This window comes from Balaenoptera acutorostrata, chromosome 1 (genome assembly GCF_949987535.1).
Source record: "Balaenoptera acutorostrata chromosome 1, mBalAcu1.1, whole genome shotgun sequence".
Taxonomy (NCBI): Eukaryota; Metazoa; Chordata; class Mammalia; order Artiodactyla; family Balaenopteridae; genus Balaenoptera; species Balaenoptera acutorostrata.
In genome coordinates, this window is record NC_080064.1 from 139,310,671 (window position 1) to 139,330,277 (window position 19,607).

Below are 19,607 nucleotides of genomic sequence, written 5' to 3' on the forward strand. Positions count from 1 at the left end.
TAGGACTGACTGCTTTCTATTGAATTTATATTTTCATGTTTCTGCTTACTGCAGCAGATGGGAAGCTCCGCAAGTGTACAATCTTTGTACCCCCACCGCCTACCACAATGCCTGTCCTATTAAGGAACTTAATTTCTTGGCCTGAAACAAAAGGGAAGAATCCAAACAAATTCCAGATAATAGAGAAGAAGAATCTCCTTCACTATGGTGTACTTGGATAGAATGACAACTTCTCAGAAATTATTGGATTCCAGGCCATTAATTAATCAATACAGCCTAGCTATAGATTATAGAGTTTCCCTTACTAGTGTTTACTGCTATGGACCAGTTAAGGAGCCCTTAGTTTTGTGAACTAAAATCCAATTGAAGTTTCTAATTATGTCATGATAGCATTTTAAATTCGTTAGAATGCTTTATCTTAATAGAAAAAAATTATTTCCATACATTTATACCTTCTATCTTCATATTCTTCCAGCAAGGAATATATTTGGGAATAGCTATCCTAACCTAATAGTTTACATAAAATGGACTAATGCTTGTCATATCACTGTGAAAAACTATGTTTGCAATGATAGTCCCATTTGTATGGTACTGTAGTTTATGAGATATTTGTAAAATCATAGATGATTGCATTTGATTTTCACAATAACTATGGGAGGTATAGGAACAGAAATCATTATCCACGTTTTACAAATGAGATAACTGAGGTTTAGAAGGAATAAATTATTTGTTCCACGTCACATAGCTAGTGAGTGATTTGAGCTGACACGAATACGTAGGGCTTTTGGGTCCAAGTTGATTGCCTTTTCCATTATCCTCTTTGTTGCATGTGTTGATAGGAAGCCTAACCTGCTGAGAAAATGATTGAGAAAGAAGGAAAGATCAAAGGGAAAAGTCATGCACACACACATATATATACACACAAACATATTCAAACAACAACTCTTAATAAGAGTAGAATACTATGCAGTAATAATTAGTGAGTCAATTTATGGTCATTATATTTTCACAATTTGGTAAAATATAAAGCAGACTCCCTACTATGCTCCTATCATCTTCCCTTCCCTCCAAATCCAAGTGGTTTGGATGAAAAATTAAAATAGAATCAGTAAAAGAAAATATAGCTGGATTTCTTATGCTCTTGGAATGGAAGAACCCTTTCTAAGCATACACTGGGGGAAATAATTACAAACATGACAGAAAAAGTACTAATTTACTTAATTTACATAGTATTTATCAATACATATCGGTTAAGTTAAACAATTAGAAAAATGGTTTAAGAACATGAAATAACAGTTCATAATTCACAGAAAAGAGAACTGAGATTGCCAGTATACATGTTTAAATGTCCTCAACCTCATAACTAAAGAAATTCATACTAAAGCAATAGTATAGCAATGAAATACCCATTTTTACCAATTATACTGGCAAAGATGTTTGAAGTTTAGCCATATCTCATTTTGGTGATGTGTATAGAAACATGCACTATTAGTAGGACTTTAAATTGTTGCCATCTATTATGGAGGATAAATAGCAATATCAAAACTTTAAATGTATGTGCCCTTTGACCTAGCAGTTTCACATCTGGAAATTTAAAGCATGAATACATGCACATGTGCTTCAAGGTATATGTACTAAGATACTTTTTGAACCTCAGTGGTGATCACCAAAAAAAAAGAGAAAAGAAAAGAGACTTAGATGGTCATCAAGGATTGGTTAAACTTCTATAGGCCCATATAAGGGAATACAGTGATCATTAAAAAGCAGCAATTTATATCTATATGTTCCAGTGTAGACAAATTTCCAAAATATACTCTTAAGGAAAAAAAGTATGGTAGAATCTCATTTGTATGTGTATACATACATACACACACACACATACACACACATATATGTATATGTATAATATTTGGTTGTCTGTGTACAAAAAATTTCTGAGAGGGGTCACAAAAATCATTAATAGTATTTTCTGTAGGAGATTGAGGGAGGTACCCTTATTTTTATTTTTCACCTTCTGTCCTTCTGAGCTCTTGGCATTTATTACCAAAAGCATTTATTACTTTATTATTTAAGGGGAAAAAATGATTAACTAGAGAAAACCTCCTTCAACCCCATTTCAACCTCATGCCTCCCTGTAGCTGTTTCCCAGTTGCCGCCTCTTCACCATCAGACTTTATGAGTTAGTCTCCACTTTCTCATATCCTATTCATTTTCTCAACCGTCTGGAGTCTCATTTTTGTTCTCGTCATTTCACTGAAACTGCTACAATTATCTCCAATTATCTCTCAGTTCATATACCCAATGGCTACTGTTAATATTTTAACACACTCTTATCTTCTACAGTAATGGACAGTCCATCCTTTTTAAGAGTTCTCTTCCCTGGGCTTTTATGATACTTGAGTCTCCTGGTTTTCCTTCTGTCTTTCAGATTCTTCAGTCTCTTCTGTCAGTTTTGTAGATTTAAATGTTAACATTTCTCAGGTTATTTTCTTAGGACCTTTTCTCAGTCTACATGTTCTATTTCAGTATTCACATTGTCTTAGTCTGTTGAGACTGCAGTAATAAAACATCATAGACTAGATAGCTTATAATCAACAGAAATTTATTTCTCACAGTTCTGGAGGCTAGGAAGTCCAAGATCAAGGTTCTGGCAGATTCAGTGTCTGGTAGGGACCTGCTTCCTGGTTCAAAAGACTTCCCTTTCTCTGTGTCCTCAGATGGGGGAATGGGTGATGGATCTCTTTGGGGTCCATTTTATAAAGGCACTAATCCCCTTCACGAGGGCTCCACCCCCCTGACCTGATCACCTCCCAAAGGTCACACTTCCTGATACAATCACATTGGAGGTTAGCATTTCAACATAAATTTTGGGGTGAGACATTCAGTCTGTGGCAAACATCTACTCCCATAGGAACCTCAAACTTGTACTAATCTTGATTTTATTTCCCCCCTTGCTTCAACCAACATTGCCTCTCACTTCCCATCTCTGTAAAGGACATTACCATCTTTCTACCCAGTGGCTCAACCTTGACTCTACCCTCTCCCTGATGCCTCCAGCATTGCAGTCATTAAGGCCTATTTACCACCTAATACCCCAAATCCATCCACTTCTGTATTTCTGCTGCTCTAGTTTGTGATCTTTACTCAGGTTACTATCATAACCTATGAACCAGTCTCTAAGTCATTATTTCTCTCTCCTCTGTGTACCCCTCTCTTTCTCCACTTTTTAGCCAAAGTATACTCTTGCCAAGGCACACATCTGATCATGTCATTCACCTTCCACCACCCACAACCTTTCTATGTCCATCCACTGGCCTTGTGATCAAATTGGAACACCCACGTTACTACGGGTCCCATCATGGTATCTCTCAAGCCTCATTATTCCCCATGCCTCTTCTCTCAGCCCCAACACACATCCACACTGCACCAGAGCCACACTGCTGAATTCTTTTCAGTTCCTCAAACACCCCAGATTTGTATGTTCTCACTACAGGCCTTCTCACATGCTGGCCATTCCCTCTAGAACGCTCAGTACCTCCACATAGAGCTAATTCCACTCCATCCTTAAGTTCACAACTTCATATTACTTTTACCTCCAAGAAACTTTCTTTGAATCCCCAGCTGGAGATCCAGGGCCCCTACTAAGTGCCCACAGAGCCACTATTGCATCCTTTTTCCTAGTTTAGGGATGATTAAGAAGTAAATGTCATTGAACTTCATCAGTGTCTAACTTTCTTTCTTTTTTTTTTTTTGGCCTTGTGGCACAGCTTGTGGGATCTTAGTTCCCCGACCAGGAATTGAACCCATGCCCTTGGCAGTACAAGCGCAGAGTCTTAACCACTGGACCGCCAGGGAATTCCCTCTAACTTTTTACCCTCTTTTCACCCATACTTAATTTTATGGTAACGATGAGGCTGAAAGCCTAAATTCAGAAAAAAAGAAAAAAAAAAAACTAATCTTTCCACTCACTCTTACACTAGTAAGTATGTTAATTGAGTGGTTTATGAGTGTGGTTTGGTTTAGTTTCATGGGGTTTTTTTTAATTCAGTATAGTTGTGTTTACATTGAATTTGTTTAATAGGCATTAGTAGATTTTATTCCATTTGCAATTTAAGAACAAAAAAAGGTGTATTACAATATGGTACAGTTTCTGTAAGGAGATTGTTCCCTAGTGTCTGTCATATTGGAAGCTGGTTGAGTTTTCTGCCCTTCAGAACATGTTTTAATATTTATAATCTTATCTTCATTCTGTGCCTGTCTTCATTGTCTGTATACATGTATATGTACCAAAATAGGTTGAATGTCATTTTTGACCGTGATGATAAATTTCCTTACCATGAGTTTAAGTGAAAACTCAGACTGACAGACATCCTTCTTTACCATTAGCAGCTGGGCTCCTTAGACCATCCTGTCAGAGGCTGAGAGCAGAGAGAAGGAAGATCAGCGGTATATGTTACGTTTCCATAATAGCTTTTTGTGTGAGTGGTTGTATGGTATTTTTTTAAGTAAACATAAAAACCAGTGAGTAGTATAAGCAGTAGGGACTGGCTTTAACTGCAGCAGGTAAATCAGTGCAGCTAGGGCTGTCAGGATCCTTGGGGGGACATTTTTTCAGCACACAAGCAGAACTCTGATGAATGAGCTCTTATTTCTTTCTTTCTTTTCTTCTTTTTTTTTTTAAATCCAGGTAGGGAAAGCTTTATATTCAGTAGTATAGGAAAGGATCTGCTCTTTCAAACAGAAAACATCAGTTGGATAGTTTCACAGATACCAGGTTGAAAAACAATAAAATCTGGGGAACAAGTAAAGCTGCCTTTTTCCCAAAGTGAAAGCTCAGATGCAACTTTTTAAAAACTGATTAGACCCTTTGTAAGTTTATTGGTAGAGTATTAGGATACCAAATTTTATTAATTTCTACCTGGGAAATTTTCAAACCAGGTAAAGTGCCTTAGGAACACATACTGGTGAATACAAACATATATTGCTGTACTCAGTTTATGGCTGAGCTGTCCTTCCAAGAACTCAGCAAAGCAGTCTAGAATCATAACTGCCATGCCAAGCAGAAATTCACCTGCACTGGAGTACAGGATTTTGTGTGGCAATAAGCATTTTTTTCAGTTATATTTTTAATTGAAAGTTTCCCACATTTGGAACTGAATCTGTAAAAATGTGCCAGATTGAGCTAGCACATCCAAGCACCACTGGTGCTTTGGGGGAAGTATGCTTTTTAAAAAATTGGATGGTTGAGCTGGGAAAAATCCAGCTGTTTTACTTAACATTGCACTTAATCAGAGTTCTTTGACTCCCTTTTTCTCTTCAGTGAATCCAGTGGTGTGTGTGTTGGCTCCTCACCCCCAACCCCTTCACTTTTGTCTTTTAAGATTGATTTCAGATAGTGATGTGGGTTAAAGCAATATAATATTAATTCACTGTAGTGGGTAATAGAAAGCTATTCCTGCCTTGTAGTTTCTCTCTTAAATAGGTCAGAAGCAGCAGGTAATCTTCATCAGCAAAGCAATTAGATTTTTAACCCTTACCTATCACATTGAGCCCTGAATTTTTACATGGTGTTTGGGATGATGGGGGTTGGGGAGTAAGGGTGCAGGGATTGGGAAGAGAACCAGTAGTCAAGGGATTCACAACATCCACTTTTGAGGTTAGGTTCCTTGATGGCCATTGTCAGATTGGACTGGGAAACATCATTTTAAACTCCTATTTTTCTCTCAATAAATCCACCTTCTGCTTTCCATTAGAGAAGTAAACTGTAGTGCCATACAGAACTGCTAAAACTCTGATTAGCAGACCTAAGAAAAATCAACTCATAGGAAGGTACAGGAGCAGGTAAACATGATTAGAGAGGACTTGGGCTTACTAATGCCATTATATAGAAATATTTGCACAGATTATGCCTCCCCACCGCTGCCACTCCCAGGCTGCTTGATCTTCCTGTTTACTGTAATCCTGCTTCTCTGGGAATTACTTCTGTCTTCTCCAAGTCACTTTCTTCCCAATACAGGAAGGGCTTGCTTATTTGTTCATTAGCAATGTTGAACATATTAGCAACTTTGGTGTTCAGTTCATGGGCATCGGTGTGTATATACACACAAACACATAAATGCTGAACAACAGGAGACCCTGAACTATATATATTAACAGCTGAAATTTCCATAACCAGGAAGAATTTTGAATTCTAATTCCAGGTGGCTTGGTTATGATATCTGTTTATGGCTGTATTTGGAAGTTAAACCTGAGTATCAAAATGACATTTGTTCAGCACTGGAAATACAGTGAATAAGGAAAATTATCCAACTCTTTCCGAAAGAAAAAAAAATGTAACTCAGATAAGTTAATGAAAATAATACCTAGAAACATTAAACTAGGGTAAGCACTGCAAAGGAAATAAAACGGATGTGAGAGAAAGATTGTACTTGCAAGGTGGGATGTGGCAAATACCTTTTAGTAGCGGGCTGGGGATCATCTAGCAAACATCTAAAGCTTCGCAGCTTCGTTCTCTAGCAGAGTTAAGAGATTCTCCTCCACCCCCAGAGTTGCCTCAGTTTTTTTCCTACAGCTTTTGACTCCGAAATTGTTCATGGAAGTGGGTGGGGCCTCGCCATTCCTTCCTTTCTGTCTTAAAATGGTCACATTTGCAGAGCATGCTCCTTGAGTCCTTCAAGCTGCAGCTTCTCCCAGCTGCCTTTGGCTCTAATCTCCTTATAGGTGTAGCACCATGGCAACAGGCCCAGCCTAGAGCCCAGGAACCTTGTTTGTGTTACCTGAGGGGCTGGATGCAGCCTGAGGAAGAGAAGAATATTACCTGTCCTGCAGCCTATTCGGAAGATGACTTCATGTTCTGTTATATGTGTTTCTGTTCTGCTTCTACTGAAGACTTGAAATTACACCTGGAAAACATTTATCCAGAGATGTTATCAGTAACCGAAGGCAGCAGGGGAAACCATCTTCTATTGGTTCTTGTCTCCTAAAGAGTTGTTTTCTGAGATGTAGTTCAGAAAGTGACTTGCTGTACCGTGACATGTGGCACTGCTATGATCTGGGGGTGCACTGCAAGATGGCTGTACAGTTGCTTCATGTAGGTAGACATTTATTTGGTTTGAGATAAAATTAATTTATGTTTTAGAATATTTTCCTAAAGAATTTAAAACATAAAAGTAAGCCTTATTTTGTACCTCCTATTTTAAATATGCCTTCATCTTCCCTGTTGAGAGGCTCACTCCCAGAGCAGGATAGCCTTTTCCCCTACAAGCAACTCCTCCTGGGAAAAACGGGCTGGAACTGTTGTTTCATATGTGTTTAGAAAAGATTACAGTATCCTGTTGCCTCAACCAGGCTTCCTATGAAGCATATTGGGAAAGGTTGTATGGTAATTACATTAAAATTTGTTTTTGCATTTAGTTATTTATAGTTGATACGCTCTGTTGACAGTATATAACATGTCATTGTCTTATCCAGTAGAACAAAAGGAAATAAATGTGGAGCCATTACATTGTTATATTTTTAGGTACAAAACATTAGGTGGCTTTTGTGCATCCTTTGTATTATCAATGGTAAATATAATTATTGACTTTTTGACCGTAAAAAGATTGCTGAACATTAGAACACACATTTTTGTGTGTGGAAAGAAGAATGGACTAAGGTCCTATTGCTTAAGATGTTTTTTACTGTACGGAGTTTGATTAAACAGTGTTAGAATGGAAACAGAAGGGTAAGAGCAGCCTTTCGTGCTAGTTTCCTATATCTCATTACTTTATAATTTAACTGAAAGCTACTCTGGCGTTAAGTATTTTGGTTCCTTTTTAAGTTAACATGGTTATTTCAATGAAATGAATGAAGGTGCTTATTTAATGTGTTTTACAAAAACAAATGTCTTTCCACAAGGCATTTCTTTTTATCCCTATTACTAGGTACTTCTGCTTGAAATATATGTATTTAACTCTGGGTATTTCAGTCAATAAATACTATAATTATTGAGTAAAACTGCATAGCTACCCAGTTCTGGATTCAAGAATATTGTGTTTTATATTGTTTGGCTTCATTGATTCTTCCAAGGGGAAGGCAGTGAAGTACTAGCTCCTGTAGTGACAAGAGTCATGCTTCCCCTCATTCCTTTTTAAACAACTAGGGGACAAAATCAACCAGAATGCCTGAACGGTGTTGACAAAGGTCTGTTCTTCTAGTTTGAACATATCTTTTGAGGGTTGGAAGTTTCTTCAAGGCATTTTACTCTTTATTCATATTTGTACAGTAAAGCATAGATAGAACCAAGAGCTTGCCAGAAAAGAATTCCATATAGAGATGGAAATCAGACCTTTGGAAAAGCAGGGTCTTGTGCTGAAAAGTTTGGCTTTGATTCTGGGTTTGTGTATGCGTGTTTATTCTGCCAAAGCAGAAGGAAACAGAATGAGGGTTCAGTCACTGCTATTTTCACTGATAGTAGAGGATAAAACTATAGCATGGAAAAGAAAAAGAAAAAGAAACGATATGTCTTTTGATAACACCTTTGCATAAAAAAAAATGTGTAAGATAACCTTAGATGATATATATTTCTCCACCTCCAACACAGGAATGAGGATAAAAACAATGTCTGTGGTGGAGCTTCAAGCTCCCTTGAGACTAGTAAAATTATAGCACATTTTTGTGTTTTGTTGAAAAAAGAAAGTGTGTACACACAGACACAAATATGTATGTGGTTTATCTGTGCCACATGAATATGGTCCTATTATTATTGTTACAGATTAACTGTTAATTTGCTCATTTATTTTCCTCTTAGGCATTTATACATTTGGTTAAGCCTCCATTGCGTTTGACCTTTATTTTCTTGTTGGCCAAGTGGTTACACTACCATAAATATCTTTTTCTACTTTTAGGTCTCGTGGGCTGCCTAAGCTAAAAGAGTCACGTTCCCATGAATCCCTGCTGAGCCCATGCAGTGCCGTGGAATGTCTGGATCTTGGTAGAGGGGAGCCCGTGTCAGTGAAGCCACTCCATAGCAGCATCCTTGGACAAGACTTCTGCTTTGAGGTAGAAAAGTGTAGGAAAAAGGAAGAATAGCTAGACAACAAAGAGATTTTCTATCCAGTATTCTTGTGATCGCATTACTGTAGTATTGATGATTTGATCATCTTAACTGGTTTTCAGTTGCTGAAAATTACCTACTTACAGGGGAAAAATTGGAAATCTGCTAATCTGATTCTGTTAGTGATTAAAGTTATTAATGATGGCTTCTCATTCCTTTTGGGCTTGTCTGCTTTCAAAAGAAATGAGTTCTTCCACTCAGTGCTCTGTGGTGACCTAAATGGGAAGGAAATCCAAAAAAGAGAGGATATATGTATAGATATAGCTGATTGACTTCACTGTACAGCAGAAACTAACACAACATTGTAAAACAACTATACCCCAATTTTTAAAAAATAAATAAATGGGTTCTTAGTGCATTCACAGCAGAGCTCACAAGATTAATAATAACTTATTGTTAGTATTTTAATTTTTTAGTATTGATAAAGATATCACACAATATGTTATTATTTTTCTCCTGAAAGCCAAACCCCCCAATTTTAATGATCCTTTTGAGGAAATTGACTAAAACCATAATTTTTCTAACTAAAACATGGGCAGTTCAAGATCTGGGACCATGTCTTATTTATTTTTGTAATCCCCAGCACTTAGCCCAGTCCCTGGCACATTGCAAGTGCCTAACTTCTTCAGTGAACAAATTGCCCTTCACCAGAAAATTTCATCATCACCTTTTATAAGGTAATTTCCCCCTCCCAAAGTAAATGTACACAATTGGCCATTTGCAAATTTAATTTCAAAACCATCCATATACTTGTTAGGGTTATGATTTAATTAATGAGCACAAACTTACAAAGTTATTAGTGATGAGTCCTATGTTAGATATTGTAGAAGTTGAAAGATGTTTTATACCTTTTCTTAGGGACCTGCACTATCCAACAGAAATACAGTGCAAGCCACATGCGTAATTTTAAATTTTATTAAACCCAAATGTTACCACTTCTAATATGGAACTAAAAATTATCAATGAAACTTTCTACATTCTTTTTTTAAAAACTGAATCTTCAAAATCTGGTGTATATTGTACACTTATAGCACATCTCAGTTTGGACTAGTATTTCAGGTGCTCACTAGCCACGTGTGGTTAATAGCTACCATATTAGACAGAATGTAACATCTGATCTGATTCACTAGGTTATAATCTGAGATTGAGTTAATATGTGAACCACTTTAGCAATTTGGACAGGTCATTTATTGGTGTTCTTTTGTATAAAAGTCACTTGAACTTTGCCATATTTGTAGAACTCAGTTCAACGGATTGTATGCCCAGCCAGGTGTTAGGTTCTAGGCATAGAGACAACATGCTTCATTTTTAAAGGACATTGATAATAATCGTCAGGCTAACCTAATTAAATGATTGGCAATCAGACTGGTTGCCTAGTAGAAGAGAAATGGGTTCCAAAGTAATTCAATACTGGTAACTCTTTTCAGTTTCACGTAGTAGCCTTCTGTAACATTATAGTGAAGGCAGTCCCAAGAAGTAAGTTGTTTTAGAGACCTTCTTCCCTTTTTAGTTATTTTTATTAACTCAGAATTGAGCATATTTATTTCCAAGTAATTTTTAAAGGTTTAAGTTTAATTAAAGGTTTTTAGTTTTGTTCTTTCTAAACTGTAGGCCAGTTTTAGGTTCCTGAGCTGAATTCTCAATGGCCTTTGTCTTCATACCTGCATTCTAGTAGATGCTAACTAGATAACAAAGCAAAAAGTGAATGTGGATGTACATATAGATATCATAAAACCAGCAAATATCATTTTGGTTACCATGTAGTATAATATGGGTTCATAGCATATCTCTAACTCTTAAATGATACAACTAGGAAGATAGAGACCCCAAGCCCTGTATTGCCTTTTCCTTATCTCTAATCTTTATGTTGAAGGTTACCTACTTAAGTGGAAGTAAATGCTTCAGCTGTAACTCCGCTTCAGAGAGGGATAAGTGGATGGAAAACCTTCGCAGGACAGTTCAACCAAATAAGGTAATAGTGGCTTTGAATGTCCAAAAAATGTATAACTCTATAAGCAGTAAGTTGATTGAAGGTAAATAGAGTAATAATACCTTAAATTTTATAGAACTTTTAAACACATATACGTTTTGTCCTTTTATGCTCAAAATAATCTTATTACAGATAGTATCATGATTTTACCAGTGTGGATAAGAGCAGCAGTCCCCAACCATTTTGGTACCAGGGACCAGTCTCATGAAGACAATTTTTCCACGGACAGTGGGGGGCGGGGGGGTTTTGGGATGATTCAAGTGCATTACATTTATTGTGTACTGTATTTCTATTATTATTATATTGTAATATATAGTGAAATAATTATACAACTCACCATAATGCTGATAGGAGGCGGAGCTCAGGCTGTCGTGTGAGCGATGGGGAGCGGCTGTAAATACAGAGGAAGCTTCACTCGCTTGCCCGCTGGCTCACCTCCTGCTGTGCAGCCCAGTTCCTAACAGGCCACAGACCGGTACCAATCCGTGGCCTGGGGGTTGGGGACCCCTAGATAAGAGGACTCAGAGAAGTTAAGTCACTTGACTAAGTGAGAAGCTAGTACAAGACAGAAATGGGACTAGAACACAAGTTTCTTAATTACTTATCTCTATTTTATTTGCAGAAAGCTAATTCAGTTGCCACAAGACTGGCTATATGAAAACTTACAGGATGATATTTTTTTAACCCAAGTAAAATAGAATGTGTGTGGCTCTCTGAGAGCTTGCTATTATCTTGAACAATGAGATAGCAATCCCCTTCATTATTTTTTGACTGCCCTTAATGAAGTACATAGCATCACCTACTTTAAGAGGAAAATGTTGTCTTTCTGGGATTTCAACTCTCAAACACAACTTTGTTACTTCTTTATAGGACAATTGCAGACGAGCTGAAAACGTTCTCCGTTTATGGATTATTGAAGCCAAGGACCTTGCCCCTAAAAAGAAATATTTCTGTGAACTGTGCCTTGACGATACCCTCTTTGCTCGTACAACCAGCAAGACCAAAGCAGACAATATTTTCTGGGGTGAACATTTTGAGTTCTACAGCCTTCCACCTCTTCATAGCATCACAGTTCACATTTATAAAGATGTGGAAAAAAAGAAAAAAAAAGACAAGAATAATTATGTAGGGCTAGTCAATATCCCCACTGCCAGTGTGACTGGTCGCCAATTTGTAGAAAAGTGGTACCCAGTGAGTACACCTACACCCAACAAAGGAAAGACAGGAGGACCTTCTATTCGGATTAAATCACGTTTCCAAACTATCACCATTCTGCCTATGGAGCAATACAAAGAGTTTGCAGAATTTGTCACCAGCAACTACACCATGTTGTGTTCTGTTCTTGAACCAGTAATTAGTGTGAGAAATAAAGAAGAGTTGGCCTGTGCCTTAGTGCACATTCTTCAAAGTACTGGCAGAGCCAAGGTAAGTGGAAAAGGAGGGTTGCATTACCCAAAATCTCCTCCCTACCTTTTATGAAGAAACAAGCACATGTTTACTGTGGAGATTCAAATTAGAGAAATATGCTTTGCTAATGGTCAAAAAATAAAAAATAAAAGAATTAGGAAGGAAACCTATTAGTGGTTCTTAGATCCAGAAAAGATGGAGATTATAAAAGTGAAGAAGTAAAATGGAGACTAACAAGTACTTATTTAAAGTTTATTTGCATGAAGTAGAGATACTGCAGCTAGCTCTTTATTGTCTGACAAAATAAATGGTAGGATTGGTGGATACTCCCTCAATATGTTCAGGATTATTTATCTTTAGTTCTGGAGTGTGTTGTATGATGGTTTTATTCCTCACTATATTTTAAATTAAGATTGACTCATGACTGTACCCCTCTAGTCACAGAATGAGGTATTCCAGAAGCATGCTGGTCATTAGCAAGAGTCTTCATGAGATTAACATCTAAATTTGGAATTAAAATACCAAGGGATGTTATTTAATTGTTAGCTGTCTCATGATAACCTTATCTCAATTCATGCTGGATAGAAGTAAAAGTTCAGGAAGATAGAGAGAAATATACTAATTGTATAAAGAACACTAAACAAATGATAGAGTCTTTTTTAAAAAATTTTTATTGGAGTATAGTTGATTTACAATGTGTTAGTTTCAGATGTAACAATTGATAGAGTCTTTGATCAGCCTGAACTGTGGTAATTATCACCTCTGTGAGGCATATTCACTTAACTAGGCTAAGTCTCCATTATATTATATGCAAATTGGTCGTGGTAAAATTGTATTTTAGATCTAGAGGAGTTCACAGCTAGAATAATTTATGTAGAACTGAACAGTAAAATAAAGCGTTTTTAAAATTTCTTGATACAAATCAGAATATATCAAATATTCAATATTTAGTCCCTTATTTAACTGCCCTCCTACTGATTATCATTTTGGTGTTTGAATTTACTAATAATAATTTTGAGCTTTCTGGTGTTAAAAAAGGTGTCATTGAAATTTTGAGTCTCATCTTTGAAATTGTATGGATATGTTCTTTCTGTTCTTCATTTGCTCAGGGTTCAAGGATATATGTAGGATTTTTAAACAGCTTTATTGAGGTACAATTTACATATCATAAACTATACCCATTTAAAGTGAAAAATTCAGTGAGTTTTGACAGATTATGCACCCATGGAAACCACAGCAATCAAGATACAGAATGTTACCATCAGCCCCAAGTTTCTTCCTGACCCTTAGCACAAGAGTTTTAGTAGTGACTCCTAAGTCTACAACTCTTTTACAGTGTTGATCTACCCTGGAATAAATCCCATTCATGTTTAAAATGCTTAATTTTAAAATAAAAGTAAATCAGCATATTCCCTCTGTTTTTGATTTTGGAGACTTTGAAATATCCAGTGAATATATAACATTCAAAATACAGGATGTTATCACATTTCAAATTGAACAACAGTAAACAATGAACTTTAAATCAAGTTCCTTAAGACTGTTGAGAAATGAAGCAGTTATTTCTTAAGGGCTTTATTTCTCCTTATGCCTTCCTTCGCTATGGATGGATGGATGGATGGATGGATGGATGGATGGGGATACATACATACATACAAACAAATATAATCAGCCTAGAAAATGAGTTCAGATGGTTAGTTCAAGAAATTTCATGTTGATACTATGGACCAATTTGTAACCATTATATATTGAATGCCTAATATGTGTCAGAAGCTGTTAAATGCTGGAAATATAGAGGTGAATAAAAATAGACACTGTCTTTGGTCTCATGGGACTCACAGTCTTCTGGGGAAAACAGATGTTAATCAAATAATTACAGAAATGTGTGATTACTGTGAAAAGTGCAGATTTTTAAAAAGTTATATGGTGCTGTGAGAATGTGGATTAAGGGGACCTGACTAATGGAGTTCAGGGGCAGTGTTGGTAAGATAAGGCTTCACTGAGGAAAGATGTGCAAACTAAAATCCAAAGGATCTGAGGAATTAACTCCATAGCAGTGAGGGCAGAGCAAGGGTGGGAGTGAAGCAGAACTGAGAACAGCATTTGCAGAAAGCTCTGTGGTGAATAGACAACATTGTGTGTTAGAAAGGGCTTGATGTATTCAAGGACCTACAAAAAAAAGGCCCTTGAGACTAGAGCACAATACAGAGAGAATGGTATGAGATGAGGCTGGGAAGATAGAAACCAGAAAATATAGAGACTTGCAGGCCACATTCAGAATTACAGTCTATATCAAAAGTGTGATGAAAAACCTTTGAAGGAATTTTTAACTTAGGATTGGTGACACCTAAAATTTTATCCTGACTGACTTTTTTCTTTCAAATGAATCTGGTAGCTTTAGTTTTAAAGCAGCGTTCCCAGGATGTTTGATATTTCATCAGTCTCTCCTAATGTATATTATTTATTCAGTTGCTTTCTGCCTGACTGAACATTATTCTACCAGGATTTTCTGACCGACTTGGTGATGTCTGAGGTGGATCGTTGTGGAGAGCATGATGTCTTGATCTTCAGAGAGAACACCATTGCCACCAAATCCATTGAGGAATACCTCAAGTTGGTGGGACAACAGTATCTTCATGATGCATTGGGTATGGAGAAGAAAAACATCTGTTTTCTTTCCTTTCCCTTTTGATTTTTAGACCCTCATGAAACAACCAAATGGAACTCAAATTCTGCATGTTATCTGGTTCTAGCTGATTAAAGTGTTAAAGTTGGAGTTTCAGCTGTAAGAAGTCTCTGCAGTCCTCAGCAGGGGACAGCAGATTGATTTCTTACACTATGTACCGTAAGAGAAACCTCATCAGCATAGGCAGCTACCCCCATGCCCTCAAGTCCCTGAGATTCTGAGATACACAGTAATGTTAGTAATGAGATGTCATTTCTAGTTGACCTGTTTCCCCCAAAGTGTTGGGTATTTATATCATGATATAAATCCTAAGTCTTGAAAGTGTTAGCATTATGCATCAAAAATGGAGAAACTCCTGCCAATTCCCACAACTCCCAATTTCTGCCTTCCAGACCTGCAGAATTTTTCACAACTAATTTTTGTCGAATCAGTAGTTCTTAATGACTAGACCACCCACTTGCAGCTCCATATTTGGTCGTGACATTCAGGTGTTAACCACTAGAGTTAGACACTGTGCTCAGCACTTTGATATACATTCTGATAAAGCAGACATGAGTTCCTTGAAGAAGAGTGTCATTTTTTTTATCCCCATATCCCCAGTACTTCACACAGAATGTAGAGCAGCACCATCCTAAAGAAACATAATGTGAGTCACATGTGAGTAATTTAAATTTTCTAGTAGTCACAGTATAAAAACGGTAAAGAGAAACAGGTAAATTTAATTTTGATAACATTTTATTTAACCCATTATATCCAAATATTATTTAATACGTTATCAATATAAGAATTATTAATGAAGTATTTTACTTTTTTCATTCTAACTCTTGAAATTGTGTGCGTTTTATATTTATTACACGTTCAGTTTGCACTAGCCAAATTTCAAGTGCTCAGCAGTCACATGAGACTATCAAGAATAGACAATAAGGTATGAATGAATGGATAAATGTTTGCCCTTAGGGAGCTTACAATATAGATAGATAAGAAAGATAAGGATATCCCTATAACCAAAAAGAGAAAGAGAATCCTGTGCCTTTTCAAATAATTAAAGAAACTGATTATACCTGATGGAATTATAAAATTTCCCTTGTGACATTTATGATGTGTGTGTAGCTTGAAGTTTAGCAAGGTTTGTAAAAGCAGAGATTGGACAAGGGAAATGGCAGGGATTAGCATAGGGGAAAGAACCTCATGAACAAAAAGGCATCGAGGTGCCAGAGAACCAGGCATGTTTGGAATATAGCCAATTAGCTGGAAACTAAAGTGAAAAAGACAAGTCAACAACAACAAAAATGATTAGACAAATAATTAGAACCAATTAGTTGAGGGCCTTGACTGCCTGGCTGAGGAGTGTAGATTTTACAGTAATCATTGGTGAACGACTGGAAGTTTTGAGCAGGGTGTTTTTAATAGAATCAGTTTAACAGAGTGATTTAAATGGGTTGGTGAAGAAAGCAACTGAACGCAGAGACCAGTTAAGAAGCCATTATAATAAGGAAGGCAAGAAATAACAAGACTCTGAATGAGGTAATCGCCAAGAGTAAGAGAAGAGTTGGATCTAAGAAATATTAAAGAAGTTGAGCTAATAGGACTTGGCAACTTTTCAGTTTGTGGGAATGGGGCAGGGCTTGGTGGAGGAGGAGATCAAATATTACAGTTAATTTGGGGCCTTCGTGAGTGACAAGAAGGATGATGAGATTCTTAACAGAAAGAGAACATAAAAGTAGTAGGCTTGAAAGAATGAGAAATGATATTTTCACTTCACATGTATTCAACTTGAAGTTCAAGTAGGAAATCCCAGAGGTTCTAGGTAGGAAATCCCAAGACATCTGTCTAGCTGGCTGGTGAAAATTTAGGACTAAGTTACCCATGTGGAGGGAATCAATGAAACTACAAGATTACAGGAGCAGGAAGAGAATAGGGCCAAAGACAGATCTAACAAGGCACCTGGTTTATGGTGTAGAAGGAAACAGAGGAATCAGAGAAGTGGTCAAAGAGAGAGGAAGCATGCATGCACACATGCAAAAAAAAAGAAAGAAAATCAGGAAAATACTGTGTCTTAGACACCAAGAGGAAAAAAGTATCAATAGAGTCAGAGATTGGGGAAAGTAAAGGTTAAAAAGAAAACATGGCTATTGCATTTTGATGACTAGTGATGGCTGGGACTGCTCTCAGGAGCACAGGAGCCAGGTTGCACAGGCTAAAAAGTGAATGACTGCTCAAGAAACAGGACCGTTGTGTTTACCTATGCTGGACTCACTGTAGTAGCGGTTAATTCCTACCTTGGAGAAGTAAATTTTTTCTTCTCCTGCTTCCTATCTTCATATTTTTTTCTTTTCTCAAGTCATGTGCTTTAGTTTAAGATCTAATAGGAATTTAAAAGAAGACTAATGAAAATGGATTTTCATTGACATTAGGAAAGGTACAGAATCAGAGTTTTACATAAAAAGCTTATACAGTCATATCATAAATTACGTATCATGGTTTGCTTTAATGATTTGCACTGCCTTATAAAAAGCAATGATGACGCATCTCAAACAGTATTCTCTGTTCTGGGGAGATAAAGGTGTAGATATTTGTTGACCATCTACTTCTTAAAAATCAGATATTCATATCCTACCATCAGTGTGCTAAATAGGCTTCCCAAATGAAATAATTCCTGAAGTGAAAAGGAGACAAGTCCTTTGTTAATCATTACAGTTAATTATTAACTGTCCTAGAACAGTTAATAATTAAATAGCTGATTGGCTCAATGAGACCTGAAAATTGATTCAGTGAGCAGGGGAAGAAATTCAAGTAACCCCACAAAGATCTCTATTATATTTGTAACCCAAAAGCAAGGACCAGGGTGTTGAAAATGGCTACTGCTTCCAAGAGCACAAACAAAATTAATTGGTAAGCTTCTTCAGAAAAGAGATTCTACTGTCTTCTCCCCATCTAACTCCCCATATTTCTAGTTAGCCTTTTTTATATATATATAAATTTATTTTATTTATTTATTTTTGGCTGCACTGGGTCTTCATTGCGGTGTGCGGGCTTCTCATTGCAGTGGCTTCTCTTGTTGCAGAGCACGGGCTCTAGGCATGCAGGCTTCAGTAGTTGTGGCATGAGGGCTCAGTAGTTGTGGCTTGTAGGCTCTAGAGCACAGGCTCAGTAGTTGTGGCACACGGGCTTTGTTGCTCCGCTGCATGTGGGATTTTCCCGGGCCAGGGCTCAAACCCGTGTCCCCTGCATTGGCAGGCGGATTCTTAACCACTTTGCCACCAGGGAAGCCCCTATGAGAAGTTTTAAATAAAAAGGCTTCACAGTGAAGTCTCAGTAAACCAAAAAATCAAATTAATAAGTACAGCTGAGCACTCTGAATAATTAAAGTTTTGTTGTATTTCGTACAGTTTGGACAAAAAAAATAGATGCTATTTGCAGACTACCTGAAGAATTCTCAGAGAAAATTGAGTTAAAAGTTGCCAGTCATATTAAACAATATCTACCTGCCTTTTAGCCAGTCTTCATTTATCTTGAGTAAAAGCATTACTGTTTACAGACTCTGCCTTAGTTAGACTTAAATTAAGTCTTTCATCTGTTAACTCCTTTTACCTTTCTAATTGAAATCAGTTTGCATGTTGATGCATCTGATCAACAGGAAACACCATCTTCTGTGGCATATAGAAAAGTCTCTAAAAAGGCCTAATTTCCACCATTGGTGGCAGAGGCAAATTTCCTTTTAGCAATAATATATCCATACCTAGTGGCTTATTTCTATACATGAAATTTGGATGCTAGATAATAATGAGTTAATGAAACACACCATAGAACATTCTAGGCACAAACTCAAATTTAAACAACATATTGAACACCCATCCTCTTTGTCCTTGATGTTTTTTTTTCAAAGGCAAGAGAGCAGACATGAAGGGATCATTAAATCTGTCTCAGTAATTTCTAATCAGCTAAACAGCTTCTAGGTGCAGATCTGTAAAAGTTCACCTTTCAATGTGGTACTTTCCACACTATCAGACATAGGTTACAGTTCCTGTCTTTTTTTTAAAATTTATTTATTTTTGGCTGCGTTGGGTCTTCATTGCTGCACGTGGGCTTTCTCTAGTTGCGGCGAGTGGGGGGTGGGGGCTACTCTTCGTTGCTGTGCGCGGGCTTCTCATTGCGGTGGCTTCTCTTGTTGCAAAGCATGGGCTCTAGGCGCTCGGGCTTCAGTAGTTGTGGCACGTGGGCTCAGTAGTTGTGGCTCGCGGGCTCTAGAGCGTAGGCTCAGTAGTTGTGGCGCACGGGCTTAGTTGCTCCGCTGCCTGTGGGATCTTCCCGGACCAGGGATCGAACCTGTGTTCCCTGCATTGGCAGGCGGATTCTTAACCACTGTGCCACCAGGGAAGTCCCAGGTTACAGTTTCAAAAGTGAAAAAAATTTTCTCAAGTTTGGAGGATTTT

The 19,607-nt window shown here is 37.3% G+C and overlaps 1 protein-coding gene across 5 annotated transcripts in view; it reads left to right on the forward strand.

Moving 5' to 3' along the window:
• RASAL2 (RAS protein activator like 2) overlaps positions 1–19,607 on the forward strand; it is a 396,742-nt gene that overhangs the window by 350,819 nt on the left and 26,316 nt on the right. For all 5 annotated transcript variants that reach the window (XM_057544819.1, XM_057544820.1, XM_007172943.3 and 2 more), the window contains 4 exons: positions 8,886–9,039; positions 10,968–11,066; positions 11,955–12,509; positions 14,992–15,136. In XM_057544819.1, coding sequence (XP_057400802.1) covers positions 8,886–9,039; positions 10,968–11,066; positions 11,955–12,509; positions 14,992–15,136 — 953 coding nt within the window. The remainder of the gene's footprint in view (positions 1–8,885; positions 9,040–10,967; positions 11,067–11,954; positions 12,510–14,991; positions 15,137–19,607) is intronic.